At 43.5% G+C, this 16945-nt stretch overlaps 4 protein-coding genes and 1 pseudogene across 4 annotated transcripts; 2 read left to right on the forward strand and 3 right to left on the reverse strand.

Moving 5' to 3' along the window:
- Window positions 1–343: 343 nt before the first annotated feature.
- LOC135340958 (sulfotransferase 1C2A-like) lies at window positions 344–1425 on the reverse strand. Its single transcript, XM_064537394.1, has one exon. The coding sequence runs from the start codon at window positions 1400–1402 to the stop codon at window positions 452–454; it is 951 nt and encodes a 316-aa protein (XP_064393464.1). The 5' UTR covers window positions 1403–1425; the 3' UTR covers window positions 344–451.
- Window positions 1426–1541: 116 nt separating this feature from the next.
- LOC135340961 (dolichol-phosphate mannosyltransferase subunit 1-like) lies at window positions 1542–3990 on the forward strand. Its single transcript, XM_064537406.1, has 8 exons — window positions 1542–1687; window positions 1740–1873; window positions 2744–2820; window positions 2876–2901; window positions 2944–3039; window positions 3097–3165; window positions 3498–3612; window positions 3816–3990. Exons 1-8 carry the CDS (start codon window positions 1542–1544, stop codon window positions 3918–3920), a joined length of 768 nt encoding a protein of 255 aa, XP_064393476.1. The 3' UTR covers window positions 3921–3990.
- A 210-nt stretch (window positions 3991–4200) lies between these two features.
- LOC135340945 (AFG3-like protein 2) lies at window positions 4201–10576 on the reverse strand. The gene is made up of 13 exons (XM_064537375.1): window positions 10182–10576; window positions 10059–10127; window positions 9709–10007; window positions 9357–9587; window positions 8895–8965; window positions 8616–8718; window positions 7763–8057; window positions 7291–7420; window positions 6854–7062; window positions 6413–6609; window positions 5263–5382; window positions 4870–5067; window positions 4201–4545 (listed from the first exon to the last, which is right to left on the reverse strand). Exons 1-13 carry the CDS (start codon window positions 10354–10356, stop codon window positions 4351–4353), a joined length of 2292 nt encoding a protein of 763 aa, XP_064393445.1. The 5' UTR covers window positions 10357–10576; the 3' UTR covers window positions 4201–4350.
- Window positions 10577–10582: 6 nt separating this feature from the next.
- On the forward strand, window positions 10583–11959 carry LOC135340964 (uncharacterized). Its single transcript, XM_064537410.1, has 5 exons — window positions 10583–10701; window positions 10759–10833; window positions 11077–11193; window positions 11248–11313; window positions 11661–11959. The coding sequence occupies exons 1-5, from the start codon at window positions 10662–10664 to the stop codon at window positions 11834–11836; spliced, it is 474 nt and encodes a 157-aa protein (XP_064393480.1). The 5' UTR covers window positions 10583–10661; the 3' UTR covers window positions 11837–11959.
- A 99-nt stretch (window positions 11960–12058) lies between these two features.
- LOC135340953 (uncharacterized) lies at window positions 12059–16943 on the reverse strand (annotated as a pseudogene).
- Window positions 16944–16945: the final 2 nt, after the last annotated feature.

Genomic DNA, 16945 nt, shown 5'->3' on the forward strand with positions numbered 1-16945 from the left:
TTTGTCTTTCTTCATCGAACATAAATGTACTTGCAAGGAGTGGTGCTTGGTTTACCACAGGGCATTAAGTCGTATGTTAATTGGCTCTTAAAGGCACGAGGCTTTGGTAAACTCGTAAGATCAACTTTTCCAAACAATTTGTTTTCCTCGCTGTTGCCCTCTACATAGGGAATACTATGCTGCATTTTCACACATCTCAGAAATGCTTTTAGGGGTCACACAATTAGGAACTACAACACCAAAATAGGACCAGCCCTCAATATCATGCAGGTAATGGTGCATAAATTAAACTCACACAGTTTCTGCAAGGCTTGCTCTTTGCTAGACATTATTGCTAAGAAAGTTACTTCAGATCTTTACATTATATTTTTGTTAACCACACAAAGTAAATAATAGGAAGCTACAAGAAGATCATAATGGTCTAACTATAATTATATACATGTATACATTTTTACTCTCCAAAGTCAAACATTAGTCCAGTGTCCTTGAGCTTCTCTTCACAGAGTTGGTCAATCTCTGCAGATTGCTCGGGCGTCAAATGGTTCCTCCAGTCGCCCACCTCCCCCTTCCTCATGAATGGAGTCGAACCAGGGTTAGCAAAATAGTGTGCAGTTGAATAATTGGCAGTTTCATCTTTTTTCATTGAATCAAAAGAGGTCTCAGCAACAACTTTATCGATCACCTCATCGGAGACGTCGGCACCAATAAACGTTGCAATACGAGTGATGGCTGCACGTGGATCCTTCTTCATATCTTCAAACATGAGGAAGAGAACATTATCATCGTTTCTGTGAGGCCACCAGCTCAAAACATTATCAAAAAAGTCACCAAAGTCAACATTGCCATACATATAATTGCGGAAAAATATATTCCAATCAAAAGTAGCATCCTTCCTAACCTGCCACCGCTTGTGGTGAAAAAAATAAGAGACCACAACATCCTTTGGGTTACGAGCAACATAGATGTACTTGCAAGGAGTGGTGCTTGGTTTACCACACGGCATTAAGTCATAGGGCAAGTGACTCTTGAAGGCACGAGGTTTAGGTAAAGTGGAGAGGTTGACTTTGACTTTGAACACGCTTTGATCGCTGTTTGCTTCTGCCCATGGAACACTTCGCATTAATTGAACACCATCTTTTTCTCCTTTGTTTCGGATCAGTTTCACAATGTTTTGTGTCCATGTTGTTCCAGCCTTGGGGTAGGTAACTATCCACACATCACTAGGATCAAGGGGAAGACTGGCTATTTCAGAAATACTTTTAGAAGTCACAAAAAATGGTACTTTCAGTCCAGCATGAGTACAGATGCTCTGCCTTTGAGGTACAAGCACCTGTTTAAATGCTTCCCACGCATCTTCTTTGCTCAATATTAATGTGACATCTTCTAGTTCTGGAGCTTGCATTTTTCATTTGTTTTCTTGGGGATGGGAGGCGCTATAGTCTCATGGATCAGCCCCCTCCTGAAAAGGGTCAGGAGGGGGCTGATCCATGAGACCAGAGATTTTGTATCTCTGATGAGCTAGGCCAGGCAGCCAACGTGGTATGTTGACCTTTGACCTCAATGCAAAGATGAGCAAGAAGCAAGTTCAGAGCAAAAAAAACAAGTACTCAGTACTGTTACCAACCTACAATGAGAAAGAGAACCTCCCTCTCATTATCTGGTTACTTGTTAAGCACTTTGAGGAAAGGTGAGGCTGTAAAATCATCTCTTTTGTTCATTTGTGTTGCATACGTGTACAGTGGCTGTGACTATGAGATAATTGTGATTGATGACAACAGTCCGGATGGTACGCTGGACGTGGCTAAGCAGCTGCAGCGTCTCTATGGTGAAGACAAAATTGTCCTGAGGCCAAGGAAAGCAAAACTCGGATTAGGTGAGTGTGTGTGTGTATAATAGCAGCCCCTGTACTCACACACTAGTTGGTGGTGGTTGGTGGTGGTTGTACTAACCACCTCTTATACCCGGAGGAGGTATGACACGAGTACCTCGATTTAGCAATTAGCCTCCGGACTAACGTTGTGAGTGTGGGCGGATAATTAAACGCCCACGCTCAATGTTAATTGCAGAGGCTAATTGCTAAATCGAGGCGCGCGTGTCGTATCTCCTCTGCTGTCTTATACCCAGTTTAGGCTATAAATGTATTGAATTGAGATTGATGATGAAAATAGCCACCGCTCTTGTGTGTGTACTGTACAACCGCTCTTGTGTGTGTGCTGTACAACCGCTCTTGTGTGTGTGTGTGCTGTACAACCGCTCTTGTGTGTGTGTGTGCTGTACAACCGCTCTTGTGTGTGTGCTGTACAACCGCTCTTGTGTGTGTGCTGTACAACCGCTCTTGTGTGTGTGCTGTACAACCGCTCTTGTGTGTGTGCTGTACAACCGCTTCTGTGTGTGTGCTGTACAACCGCTCTTGTGTGTGTGTGTGCTGTACAACCGCTCTTGTGTGTGTGCTGTACAACCGCTCTTGTGTGTGTGTGTGCTGTACAACGCACATATTTCCCAGATTGTGTAGCGTCAGAGTTTAATAATAACTTCCTATCATAGGCAGGGTGTCATACAGGGGGGGAAGGGGGGATATCCCCCCCTATCTCCAATTTCCTTCCCTTTTTTTGCTGACTGAGGGTCCATAGCTACATACTATAAGGGTATTGAAATAACACTTGACCTTTTTTTTAGCAACATTTTCTGGTTACTTTTCTTATTTCCCCCCTCTACTTCAAAATCCTGTATGACACCCTGATAGGGACTGCCTACATACACGGTATCAAGAATGCCACTGGTAACTTTATCTTCATTATGGACGCTGATCTGTCTCATCATGTGAGCACCATTACATGTCACATGACATCAATTGACGTACTCTTTACCCCTACAGCCAAAGTTCATTCCGGAATTCATCAAGTAATTAATTATTCATTTAACAAATTGTGTGATTTTGAATAGGCTACAGGAAGAGAATAACTATGACATTGTTTCCGGCACTCGATATGCACTAGGGGGCGGAGTGTATGGTTGGGATCTACGGAGGAAAATCATCAGGTAATAGAAATTTGTCTCCCCTTTAAGACACGGATCACTTTAATGTATTACATACAGTCGTGGTGCCAACTTCCTTGCTCAAGTTCTGCTGAGACCAGGTGCGTCTGACCTCACAGGCAGCTTCAGGTATGACTAACTGCACATACGTACTTCCTAATGTGTGTGCAATGATCTGCCCCTGCCCGTGCTGGCTGGTGGTACATGTAGTCGGTACTAACCACCTTTTAGGCAAGACAACCACCTTTTAGGTCTAGTTTTTTACCACATGTATTGTATATGAAAATTGCCACCACTTGATTACATTATCCTAAGTTGCTATTGATTTTTTTACTGTGTTGTCTGTATCTGACCAACCAAGGTAGTTATCTGGCACTAACTCTATACTTCAGCGCTTCTTATTTGAAGACTCACCTATCATCCATGCAGTTCAAAGCCAACCCTCCCTCCCTCATGTGCAGGTTGTATCGTAAGAGTGTTCTGGAGGGCCTCATGTCCAGGTGTGTGTCCAAAGGCTACGTGTTTCAGATGGAGATGATTGTGAGGGCCCGAGAGATGGGCTGCACCATTGGAGAGGTGGGGAAAACTAGCATGTATAGTATGTGCCATTCATTATAAGATATCATCTGCTCCAAAAAGTGTCTCCCCACTCTCTCCTCTTTTTCCCTGCTCATTTTTATTGTTCAATATTACCTAGTATCATACGTACACGTTTTGGTTGTCTGTAGCTCTAGTACAATATCAATACATATTAACACTGTGTTTTATCACTCTTTCAGGTTCCCATAACGTTTGTTGACCGTGTGTATGGAGAGTCCAAGTTAGGAGGGACTGAGATTGTTTCTTATGCCAAAGGACTTCTTTACCTATTTGCTACCACATGAACTCAGTCTCTTCTGTTTTTGAATTTTGATTGCTATCATTAAATCATTAATTATGATGCCACTATTATGATTGTTGAATTAAAGGTCTTCTGCATGCTAGCCTTGAGCTTGTACGCCCACTTCACTAGCTTCTACTCAAGAGGGAGGCTAATTAGGTTTGCCATATAATATTACATGCATACGTCAATTAAAATTCAATATGAATACATATTATTGTACTATATAATTATATATTCCAGTACCTATAGCTGAGAAGTCATGTCCCCCTCAAAAATCGATGTTGTTGACAATTAATAGCATGTTACAATAATTATACTTCAGAGATGAACAACTTTTTAACTGCTATATAAACAGTGCAGTGCAAACAACAACAGCACATCCAACACAGCAGAAACAAGAAATGAGAAACAGTGTCCAATAGCTTGACGTTCTATGTTGGTGCCGTTGATTTGTCAGTTTTGTTCCAGTCTGCCAGTCCCTCAGGCAGTTTAGTATCTTCCTCCATACCTCCAGTACCCTCAACGAATTCCTCATAGGTTGATTTCTCGGGGAAGGGGCGTGGTCCGAGCAACTCAATCATGTCATCTCTTTGCAGAACCTCTTTCTCTAGTAGACGTTCAGCCACCTGTGTGTGTGTGTGTGTGTGTGTGTGTGTGTGGGGGGGGGGGGGTGGGTGGTATATTTAATATGGAGATGAACTTGTTCTCAGAAATTTGGCCCAGTACATGTAGCATTGCCTAATATATAAATGAGCAAATACGGAAGTCATGCACAATGTAGTATGGGACATCCCAATGCTGCCTATAAAGGATAAAAACCACAAAGCTTTACATGCAAGGGAGTGAGTGTATGGCTTACTGTTAATAGTATTACGAGACATCTCCTACACAGCCCGAGTCAACAATATTGGCTAGATCCATAAACATGTACATTGTACTATACAGCTCACCTTCTCAACGTTGGCCCTGTGCTCCTTGATGAGCTGCACAGTGGACAGGTAGGCGCGGTCTATCAGAGCACGCGCTTCCTCGTCGATTATCTCAGCTGTAGCCTCACTGTACGGTTTCTCAAACATGGGGTCACGACCCTCGCCAGGGAGGTCAAAGGACACCTGGCCAACTCGCTCATTCATCCCAAACTTGACAACCTGAAAACATTAACCATTCCACACAAAACATGTATACAATAAACAAAAAATTACTAGATGTATCTCACAATTACAAAAGAAAATTTGTGGGGAATTAAATTTCCTTCCCCTCCCTACTGCCATTGAGATCAAGCACTGATCCTCATCACGCGAAGCCAGTACATGCTCTCATGTGACACACCCCACTCCACTCACCTGGTTGTAGGCTGAGGAGGTGACCTTCTTGAGGTCGTCCTGAGCCCCAGTAGTGATCTTGCTGAAGAACACCTCCTCAGACGCACGTCCTCCCAACGTCATACACATACGGTCAAACAACTGCAGCACGGGAAAGGTAAGACATATCAAACGCAAATTGTAAATACTATAGGTGCTTTGTATGTGTAAAGGCTGTAGGACCCCTTCACTTTTGCAGTTTTGATGGTCAAATTCAACGATTATTTTTATGATTTTATCAGAAGGAGATGGTACATGAATACTCAAATTTCAAATACGGAATGGGCCATAATTTTCTATTTTCGGAAAATGACCATGAGGAGCTATAATAGCAGCCTATATCATAATGAAAGCACCACAGGTGCTGATGCCTCGGTGGAGATGCCAAAGCTACATAACATAAAGCTACTAATAGCTTTTATCATGATAAACAATTTAATTTTGCTGCATGCAAAAACTCGGAGAGTGGGTAATGATCGACCATGATTGTTGTTAAAAACGATCGATGCCAAAATTTCAAGTCTAAAATTAATGGCTGCCATCAGCAGAGCCTTGCAGCTCTCTTCTCACTCTTGCAGCTACCAATAGCTAGCGTTCTAGTGCAGAGCTAACTACTAAGTAGAGTAGTAACACTCGGTAAACAAGTTTGGCTACGTGCTCTTCTGAAAAGGCTGCAATGGCATTCCAAGTAGGCATAACTCGAGAACGAAGCATTATTTTGCAAATCCACGAATTAAAATCCAAGTAAACATGACTAGAAGCCTATAGAAACTCTTACTTGCACTTGATTCATTCTTGAGCAGCTGTAGCAGTCTACACACACACACACACAGACACACAAACACACTACCGTATACCTCGCTTGCGCATGCGCACCGAGGCATAATTATTTGTCAAAAGAGGCTCAAAATATACTTTTGATTTCAACACATCATCAGAAAGGCCTTTCTCTAAGCTTTCAGAAAATCATAAAATTAATGTTATTGGACCAACGAAACTAAAGTTATGATTGACCACATTCAAAGATACTTCATTTTGTACGTATAATTACACTTTTGACAGCCTCCATGGAGTGATAATGACATCACGAGACACAGTACACAGGTTTACAAGCTGTGAGCACAATTCATACCTGCTCGGTTGTATAGAGATACTGTTCCTTGGGGAGGTACTGAGCATATCCGAGGCCCTTCCCTCGTGGGATGATGGAGACCTTCATGAGTGGATCAGCATGCTCCAGGAACCACCCCACCACTGCATGCCCTGCCTCGTGGTACGCTATTACCTTCTTCTCCTCAGGTTGGATCACAAGACTCTTTTTCTCAAGACCTGACAGACAGTAGTGGAGAGTTAGTTAGAGCAGGGCGGGTAAGGGAAAGTACAATATTAAAAGTGATTACAGCTACAGAAATTAAACAAAACAACAAGAAATGTAAGTTCCAGGATCAAAAAATGTCTTTGGGTTCGTTACAAAACTTTGACAAACCCTATGATTACCATTGAAATTGAAGTTAAGTTGGGAACTCTCAGAAAGGTAGTTAGAGACAGGTGTATATGAATATGAAGATTGTACCTGCAATGACTCTCTCTATGGCTTGCTCAAAGTGAGTACTCTGCACGTCCTTTGCCAGATACCTGGCAGCAATGAGGGCAGCCTCGTTAGACACGTTGGCAATGTCAGCGCCGGTGAAGCCAGGAGTCATGGCCGCTAGCTTACGGGAGAGGTCACGGAGGTCGAGCTTGGTCTTGAGTGGCTTCAAATGGACCTTGAATATTGAAGCTCTGGTGGAAGGATAATCACGTAAATTATAATTACGTATATGTTCGTGTCATGTACACTATTTCCAAATTGGGATGGAAACGGAAGGTTTTACTTCGTAACTATAACACATGTAGCTCTTAAACATACATAAAGTTACTGTCATGGTATCTGAGTATCATACTGTGTGTGTGTGTATAGATGCTAGATCTTTGCACACTCAGCAAACTAAACAGGTGTGAGGTACTGACCTTCCCTTGATGTCAGGGGGTGGCAAGTAGATCTGTCTGTCAAACCTCCCTGGTCGCAGTAGAGCAGGGTCCAGGACGTCAGGCCTGTTAGTACCAGCCAGAACCACCACATTGGCTGTTGTACTGAACCCTGGGGGATGAGAGGGGGTACGTGATGCAATCTAGTCAGTGGCTAGATGTAAGTAGTTGGAAAAAACTCTGTCAAAAACAGGCCCAAAATAGACTTTTGGAAAGACCTTCTTTTAAGCTTTCATGACTAACGGAACTAAAGTTATGGTCGTTTAAAGATAAGTACTTCAAGGACCTAGCTAACGCTAGGTCCCATTCATTTATTATAGTGCCAATGAGACCTTTAAAAGAACACTTACATGTACATTGCACATAAAAAGACAAGTCCATCCACTCTCATATCAATACAGTGCTATATTTCACTATTGAATTTGGTATCCTACATTTTGACACTCTCACTCACCGTCCATCTCAACTAGGAGCTGGTTGAGAGTGTTCTCCCGCTCATCGTGACCTCCGAACCCTCCAGACGCACCTCTCTTACGCCCCACAGCATCAATCTCATCAATAAAAATAATACACGGGGCATTTTTACGAGCCTGACTGAAGAGGTCGCGAACCCTGGCCGGACCCACGCCCACAAACATCTCGAGGAACTCTGACCCTGAGATACTGAGGAAGGGCACACCAGCCTCTCCGGCAGTGGCCTTGGCTATCAGTGTCTTGCCAGTACCAGGAGGACCAGACAAGATGGCACCCTGTAGAGGGAGGACTTGAGGTAACAGTAAATATACATGTATGGCTACCTTCTGATACACAATACTGAACAGTTACGTGCTCACATTGTTTGTAGCGGTGACATTTTCAATCCTTAACCTCAATTCAACACACAAATTTTGCTCTTTAAGAATCGTATAAACAGGTGGTTTTAAAATTGTGTCTACTGTAGTACATGTTGTGGTTCCAACCACCACTGACCAGTGTGGGCACAACGTACATGTACATGTAGTAGTGCACAGAGGAGGTACGACATGCCTGCCTCGATTAGCCTCTGCAATAACGTTGAGCCTGGGTGGAAGTATGCCTCAAGTATCCGCACACGCTCAAGGTTATAGCATAGGCTAATTGCTAAATCGAGGCACGCGTGTCGTACCTCTGTGTAGTGCATAAACATTGACTACTACACAGCAGTCAGCCATTTTGATGAACAGGTATACACATGTAATTGGTACAAGAAGGCAAAGGAAAAGGCATAAAAATTAATGGTCTGTCCAGCTTAGCTGTACAATTTATGAGAGTTGAGCACATCTGTTCACCTTTGGTATCTTTGCTCCCAGCTCGACATACTGTTGAGGGTTCTTGAGAAAGTTGACAAATTCTAGGATCTCCAGTTTAGCCTCTTCACAGCCAGCCACATCACTGCAATGGGGAAAGTCCCTCCACTCAGTATGCATAATTTCTGGCATGTACATGTATATAGCTGGTGTATTGCATTAATACATGTAGTGAAGAGAGGTACAGCATATAAATACAACATACATACATGTACATGAGGGTTCGTGTAGATGTGTGTGCATGTGACCGCAATAACTTACGCAAACTTTGTTTGGATGTTGGTCTCCTTGTTGATAAACTTGGCAGTGGACTGGCCAACACCAAAGAGACCCTGGAGAAAAGCATCAGCTCAAAACCACTTCTCCACATGTATTGTACAGCACTGAATAGTCATAGGCTTATAGCACAGAACACAATGATACACTGTACATGCACGGATAGCCACACAGAACATTAATTTTAAGGGGGCGAGGGCGTAATTTGTCGCCCCTGGGCACAGTTTCTCCCCCCCCCCCCCCACAGGATCTGGCAGATTCATTAATAGGCATTTGTACTGCTATAATTTTGATGACTTCGCCCCCCCCCCTACATTTTTCATTTTCCCAATTCGCCCCCCCCCTAAACCAAAATCCTGGATGTAGCCCTGATGTAGGTGAGCAAAACGCCTCTAGATACATGTACATATAGTCTTAAGAGATAAGGTACAACTCTCCTCCACGTACCCCCCTTCCAGATGCTCCACTGGACATTCGTCGACTGAAGTAGATGAGTGTGCCCAAGATGAGCAGGGAGGGGAGGACACTCACAAACGCTTTCTGTAGCCAGTTTGGGTCAGCCGGATATGTCACTGGGATGAAGTGAGAGGAGTCGATGCCGAGCTCTCTCTGGGCCTGGTCCAAGTTGCGCTCGAAAACATCCACACTGCCAATGTTGAAAGTGACAATTCTAGGGGGCTGAGTGCATGTGCATGGTATTAAGTGATACCGGCATGTACAATGTAGCAATCAATTATAAGCACTCTCTTTAAGATGTATGGTACACACATAGACATCAGGTGGTTAAAGCATGACTCACCAACATATTGGTAGCTCCATCTCCAAACAGATAGCCTCGTACCAGAGTTCCATTGATCACCTCCAGTTTCTCCACCTCCCCCTTCTCCAGGTAGGCCACTTTAAACTCCTGCCATGAGATGTGACGTGTATTTTCCCTGGGTCGTGTGAGTAGGTACCCGGCTGCTAACGCTAGTCCAAGGGAGGCAAGTGTCCCCCAACGATCGTCAATCTTCCGAGGATCAAAGTTGAACTTCGGGGGAAACTCAAAACGGAATTCGTACTTTTTGGACTGATCTCCTTCGTCCCATTCACTGGAATCTATCAAAATACCGATAAATACGTATCACATACATACATGCTTATTCTTACCCTGTTGTTTTTCACCCATAGCTCCCTTCTTTGGGGTTTTTCCTTTGGTGGGTGGGTACTTGTCAAAACCTGCATACATGTACGAACATTAAACAATGATGAGTGCACCGTACACAAACGTACCTTTCTTAGGTTTTTGTTTCTGCTCGCTACTGAGGATTGTACTAGAGCTCAGAGTGCGTAGTGCTTGATAGCAACTCCTACACAGGAGAGCATTTCGTTCCGGTAGTCGGTGTACAGCTAGTCGAGCCAGGCTCCCCGTGTGTGGTGACATCAGTGTTCTTAGTAGGTTGGCCATTTATATTATATGACAGTACAGTGAGAGACCGGATTCTTGGTAAAGCCCACTTGAGTGTGAGTGTCTTTATCTTGTCTCTCTCTTTCAACTCTTAATATCTGTTCATAGCGGGGCGGTTGGTTGGCACTGGTCCATAGGCCATATAATTAATTATGTTTACTGATACAAAATAGCTGGGTGTAAAGTGCAGCGAAGAATATGAATGATGAAATTGAATTTTATTATAGATTTAGCTGTGTCAGCACTTTTTACCTGCAGACACACCTTTGACACACCCCCTAGAAACCGAGTAACCGTGCAAAAGAATGTTAATTAGGATACTACTCAAGAATGGTGGAGAAGAAGGTGCTGTATAAAATGCAGTATGCATTCATTCACTAAGATTGTAAATATTTTGTGCAGGTCTCTTCAATGCAGACTGTCGTATTGTACTTCTTCTGGATGCTATCAAGCAAAAACATGGCATTCCGAGAAAAGGTAGCTTCACATGTAAATAGTAGTATCACGCAACCATATCATGCAGGTACAAAACTGTCTATTGTGGTTACAGTTACCCTCTATAATATAGCTAGGTTAACGGGTCCCAGAGTCTCCATAGCATGTGTGCCAGCCTCTTTAATACAGCCACTGTTGGTTTGTCCAAGCGTGAACACTATAAAACAGGTTGCACTGTACACACAGCCGCATAATAATGCTTTGTATGGTGTGTGCACGCTACAGAGGAGATTGACTTGTGTACAGTGGATGCAGAGATAAAGTATCTCAACCAACGAGGCAGTGACAATGGGAAGAGCTTCTTCACGTTTAAAGAAGTCTGCTTAGTGGTCCTTGTATCAGGTTCTATAAAGTGTATTGCATTTGATCATCATAATTATATTATTAAATATGCAGAAATTAGTGGTCAAACTGTTTACACTCCTGCGCTATCAAAGTATGCAGACAATGAGGACTTTGTTGGTGAGCTGATAATCAAATGGTAACCATGCAGTACAGACAACTCTCTCGGGTCTAAAAGATGGGCCCACTACATGCATATAACTCTTTGACACTTAATTAACCAATGCAGCATCATATAGTGTTATGTACAGGGGGGAAAACTAAAGTTGGGCTAAATACCATGGTATTTTTCAAAATTATGGCCCTTTTCATGAGAATTGAGCAAAGAAAGCTCTCAGAATCGTTGAATTTGGATCACCAGAACTTTAGTTATTGTAAGATTTACTCTCAAAATATCTCGTCCATACTAAAAATGCCTGTAATTTATTCTCTGTATATCCTACGACTGTACAACTGTTTGTCTACAGGTATGCTAAACTACAAGCCTGACACTACTTCACATAAATCTGCCAGCGTTCAACCGAGAGTCAAGCACCGACTCTCGACCAAGACCACACCAGCGCCGGGCTCTCCCTCCAAATCACCCAAGGCTGGTGCCAAGACTCTAAAGAAGAGACGACAAAGTTCAAACAGATTCCACTGACCATAAGCTTGAAAGACTATGAACTTGTTCCCTAACCTGTGTGTGTGTGTGTGCATGTCTTCACACTGACAAGAGTTGTTAAAACTGTACATTAATTTGTCCATCAACTTGCAACAATAATTGTATTGTCAAATGACAAGAGGGGCTTTCATATCAATGAACCCTTGATTATATAATATGAAGCTTGACTGTACATGTATTATGTTTTGTACTGTCAATTAGTAGGTGTTCAATCAATGGCAATTTCAAGAAATAGACCACAAAATAAGCACAGCAAAAATCTACAATTTAGTCAAAAATGTAGTTCTAATGTAGTTCATTCAATAGTTGTTGAGCAGTTGGTCGATTGTCTCTGTCTCTATGGATACAGCGACTGATGATGTCAGAGAACTGACGGTCTTGGATGGTGAGGAATAAGCGCTCACGTCCGTCATCACTCGGAAACTGGCCAGAACACATCTCGATCAGGAGCACCCCCAGACTGAATATGTCCATCTTGGTCGACTGGAGCGACGGGTTACCGGCCTCAGGGGCAGCGTATACAGGACTCCCTGGATTGACAGTGTTTAACATTCGTTGTGTGTTCACCGAGCCGTAGTCTGTGACCTTTGCCCTCCAGCGGCCATTGGGTAGAGGGTTGAGGAGGATGTTTGCACTGCTTATGTCATGATGGATCACTGGGTCTGGCTGCATGAGGTGGAGATAGTTGAGAGCTTGACAGACCTGCACAGAAATGGAGAGGATGTGTTCTCGTGAGATACGACCTCCCTCCAGTACCCTCCTCAGACTGGTGGCCATGAGCTCTGTCAGGATGATCATCTCCCCCTCCAGCGTGGCTCCTATGAACTGGACCAGATGTGGGTGCCGCAGGCGAGCCGCCATGTTCATCTCACAAATGAACAAGTGTCGTTAATAGTCGGAACGAATCTGCTTGTACAGTGTCTTGGCTGCCACCTCGATTCCTCGAAACTTGGCCACTTTGACGACCCCCCATCCTCCTTCACCGAGTTGTCTCTCTGTCATTGTGATCTCTTCGCGATGGACCACCCACTGAGTCTCCAGACCCTCTGCTCGCTCCTCTGCCAGCTGGGCTCTCCTGTCTGACCTCCCAATTTCAGCAGTAAGGTCCTGGACTCTCCTCTCAGCATCAGCATGACGATGGTTGGCATCATATGATTCTTGTTCTTTAATCGCTATTATCTGATCTTTTTCTTGCAACAATTCTTCACAGCGATTTTGAGTGACTTGCTCTTTTTGCTCTGTTAGTTGTGCTCTTTCTTCGGCATCTCCGTGGCGACAGTTAGCGTCAGTCAATTCACGATTTTTCATAACCAACTGTGTGGCCAATGCACGATCTTTCTCTTGCAACTGTAGTTGGTGGTGACGTTGAGTGTCGTGCTCTCTCTGCTCTGCTGCTCGTAACTGTTGTTCCAGAGCCCTCACCCGGTCTTGAGAGGAGTGGTCGCTGGTCTCACTGACTGATGAGGCACGAGCAGTTACTTGTTTGATCTTCTTCTCACTCAGTCGCTGGGCGAAGCCTCTAGTGTCGTTGTGGGCCACATCCACGAGAGCCCACTTCCCAGCCGAGGGTCCAGCAACAGACGTTGAGGGTCCAGTCAACTCTGTATAGATGGGATTTTTAGGTTCAATGTGTCATTTGAAGAAAGACATTCAGAGTCATTGACACATTTATATCGTGTGTATACTTGTCTATAAGACAATATAGTTGTCATAGTTGCATGTACTTAGCTGCTTACCAAATCTCAGTATGGTGGTCTCAGCAATGGCATCTCCCAGCCACTTCCAACGGCCTCCAAACACGAGGACCTCAGTGAGTCCTGGTCCCAGACTGGTGGCAGTGATGGAGTGGTAGTAACGTGGTGTCATTGACCTAGGAGGTGTCATCTGGAGGTGCAAAAATAATGCTCTGATAAATTAATTTTAAGTGTATACAGTATATAGTACTGTGAAAAAATGAACAGAAGTAATGCACATAATATTATAATTATAATTAAAGCACCACAGATGTGTCAAAGCTAAATAGCATAAAGCTATACTAGTTATTGCTATGTTCTTACAGTAATTTTGCTGCATCTAATCACAGGGAAACTCAAAGCGCATCTTAAAAATATTTACTCTACTTAGTCAAACGCTATAGCTGCAATATCTAGAGTGGCTGCAAGGCTCTATACAGAAGCATTTTAGACTTAGAGTACTTTTGGCATCATTTTTAGCACCAATCATGTCAATCTTTCCCCACTCTTTGAGTTTCTGCAAAAATGTTCATCATCGATCAGTGATAAACCGTATAACCTGGTTAATAAGCACACTTGGTTAAGTGCACATCAACTATAATAGGCGCATACTGGTTAGCAGACCAAGAGCCTTCAAGTTGATAGAAGGTGCATGGTTTTCTGCACAGTTCTCTGCCCAACAACTGGTCTCCACACTTCTTTATAGATGTTAAGTCTCTTTAACTACTGGTAGTTGTGTTACTGCTGTCAGATATGACAAATGATTGAGCTAGCTAATAGAGATTTGCTTCATTGAAACGTCATGGGCGTAGTTAATCTCTATAAGCGCATCTGGATAATAGGCAGATTATACGGTATATCTATATATGTGTACTAGTAAAACATGTAGCTAGTAGCTTTTACACTATACAGTTTATAAAAGACAAGACTCACCTCTGTCCACTTGCCAGTGTCAACATTAAGTATCCACATGTCCCCCAGTGTCTTGTCGTCATTATCCTCTCCTCCGTACACTAGTAGTTGAGGGTAGTCCTGGCTATAGTTGAGACAACAGGCAGCATGGCCGTACTTCTCCACTGGCCATGGCTCTCCCTGTACTGGCTTCACCTTAGTGACCTCCTACACACAGTGAACACACAGTATATTGTGCATTTCAATGTGGTAGCCAACTCACCATGGTCCTGAAGTCAAACAGGTACACATCATTGACCCTACGATACTCAGGTTGGTCCCCTCCAAAGAGGACTGCCCTGTGCTGGTCCACCATGGTGAAGGTGAAGTGGGAACATGGAGGAGGTCTCTATCCTCTGAGCCCAGGGGACGACCAGATACCTGAAAGTGGGCGTGGGGCAATTTAGAGAATGGTACAATGTTACATCATCCTTATAACATTGATTGATATGAAAGTGAACATGGTTTCCTATGTGAGTGAGGGTGGGACTCCGCCCACCAGTAGCTAGATACCCTATAAGTGTATGCAATGAAACATACAGCGAATGGGCACATTGAGAAAAGTTACCATTTTGTGTGTCAACGAAATGGAACTCGTTTGTGTGTCCACCCATGAATGTTGCTCCTGGTTGTGTGGGGCCCTGAATACCGACTCCTCCAAAGCAGCACAGAGTTCTCTCATTCACACGGACAAGTCCACAGTCAGCCTTTTTCATAGGCTGACTACCAGTGGTTTGAACTTTGGTCCACTGGAGAGTATCCAGATCAAGCTTGCTCGTGTCATTGAAGTAAGAAGACCCATCACTACCACCAAAGGTGAACAGGCAACGACCTACATAAACAGAGCAACCACCATACTCTCCAGGGGGTAGAGGTCCAGTGGTGGGCAAGAGGCTCCACAGCTCAGTGCTTGGATCACACACAGCAATGATGTTATACCTCCATCCTGGACCTCTTCCCCTCCACATGTAATGGCGTCCGTCAGCTACAGTAGAGAAATGACCCCAACGAGGTGATGGTTCCACTAGTGGACGACCAAGAAGCGAGCGAACAAAATTCAACATTGTCTGCAGGAGTTCGAGTAAGGGCAGTGAGCAATATACACACATTGCATTGCATGGTTATCTAGATACTGATATACAGATCACATGTCTCTATAACACCCACAACTATAAGAAAATGGACACTTCTCTTATGTACACACTACTTGAACTTCTCTGATTCAGCACTGAACTCACCTCATGAAGACACTTCCATGTTCAGCAGCCCCACCCATTTTATAACATTCATAATAACCTCGGTGCGCATGCGCAAGCAGGGTATGTGTGTGCGTGTGCATGTGTGTGCGTGTGCATGTGTGTAGACTGTTACAGCTGCTCAAGGATCAATGAAGTGCAAGTACCTTATTTACTTGATTAAACGCCCTCCTTGAATAAGCCCATCTCATTTAAATGCCCAGGGTAAAAAGCTCTGTCTTTGTCAATAAACGCCCATCTTAAATAATCGCCCATGTATGGGGCGTGGCACTGTGGGTGGAGCTGAAATAGCAGGTGGAACCCAGTTGCAAGCGTGGCAGCATAGAATAAAAATACTTTTTATGATGCATCGATGGCAGAGAGAGAGATACCGATACAGAGGGCACTCCTATGACTTAAATTTAAGCTGAGAAATAGATTTAAGCTGAGATAGCAGCCCAAGAAGAGCACAATAACTGCTGATGCCCTCCTCGTTTAAACGCCCCCCTCTAAAGACTTCAATCTGAAATAAACACCCTGGCGTTTAATCAAGTAAATACAGAATATAAGAGTTTCTATAGGCTTCTATAGTCATGTTTTCTTGGATTCGTGTTTGTGAATTTGCAAAATAAAGCTTCGTTCTTGAGTTATGCCTAGTTTTGCTTACTTGGAATGCCATTGCAGCCTTTTCAGAAGAGTCCGTAGCAAAACTTGTTCACCGAGTGTTGCTATACTCTACTTAGTAGTTAACTCTGCACTAGAACGCCTAGCTGTAATTACAGCGCCATTTAATTCGATTTTTGAGCGGCACATCATTTAACTAGAACATAAGAAATTGCGTTCAGCCCAGCTGGCGTGGTGGCGCTTTTGTTCTATGACATTTCAGAGAAAATAGGTTTTTGCTGATTTAATTTTCACAGAATAGCAGCCTTTTTGCAGCATTCATTCATGCGAGATTAAATTCGTTCAATGTTCGTAAAATCCACGAACATTTTATACACTCGAATTAGTCGAATTATACCCGCTATACGGTATATAGGACCAACAACCATCAAATGACTGACATGAACTCTGTATATCTATAGCATGCAATGAAACACAGCATTTCAACTTACAAGTCATGGACAGTAGAACACTCCCTCAGAGATATCAGAGAGCTGGGAGTTCTG

The sequence above is a fragment of the Halichondria panicea genome, chromosome 9, assembly GCF_963675165.1.
Source record: "Halichondria panicea chromosome 9, odHalPani1.1, whole genome shotgun sequence".
Taxonomy (NCBI): Eukaryota; Metazoa; Porifera; class Demospongiae; order Suberitida; family Halichondriidae; genus Halichondria; species Halichondria panicea.

Bases quoted from the DNA above. Each gene is read 5' to 3' on its own strand.
- LOC135340958 (XM_064537394.1), bottom strand. From the start codon at position 1,402: ATGCAAGCTCCAGAACTAGAAGATGTCACATTAATATTGAGCAAAGAA.
- LOC135340961 (XM_064537406.1), top strand. From the start codon at position 1,542: ATGTTGACCTTTGACCTCAATGCAAAGATGAGCAAGAAGCAAGTTCAG. The intron at 1,874-2,743 runs GTGAGTGTGTGT...ACACCCTGATAG, and splicing joins GAAAGCAAAACTCGGATTAG to GGACTGCCTACATACACGGT. The intron at 2,821-2,875 runs GTGAGCACCATT...TTACCCCTACAG, and splicing joins ACGCTGATCTGTCTCATCAT to CCAAAGTTCATTCCGGAATT.
- LOC135340945 (XM_064537375.1), bottom strand. From the start codon at position 10,356: ATGGCCAACCTACTAAGAACACTGATGTCACCACACACGGGGAGCCTG. The intron at 10,008-10,058 runs GTAAGAATAAGC...GTATTTTGATAG, and splicing joins TATGGGTGAAAAACAACAGG to ATTCCAGTGAATGGGACGAA. The intron at 6,610-6,853 runs GTACAATCTTCA...ACTGTCTGTCAG, and splicing joins CATAGAGAGAGTCATTGCAG to GTCTTGAGAAAAAGAGTCTT.
- LOC135340964 (XM_064537410.1), top strand. From the start codon at position 10,662: ATGTTAATTAGGATACTACTCAAGAATGGTGGAGAAGAAG. The intron at 10,834-11,076 runs GTAGCTTCACAT...TGCACGCTACAG, and splicing joins ACATGGCATTCCGAGAAAAG to AGGAGATTGACTTGTGTACA. The intron at 11,314-11,660 runs GTGAGCTGATAA...GTTTGTCTACAG, and splicing joins AGACAATGAGGACTTTGTTG to GTATGCTAAACTACAAGCCT.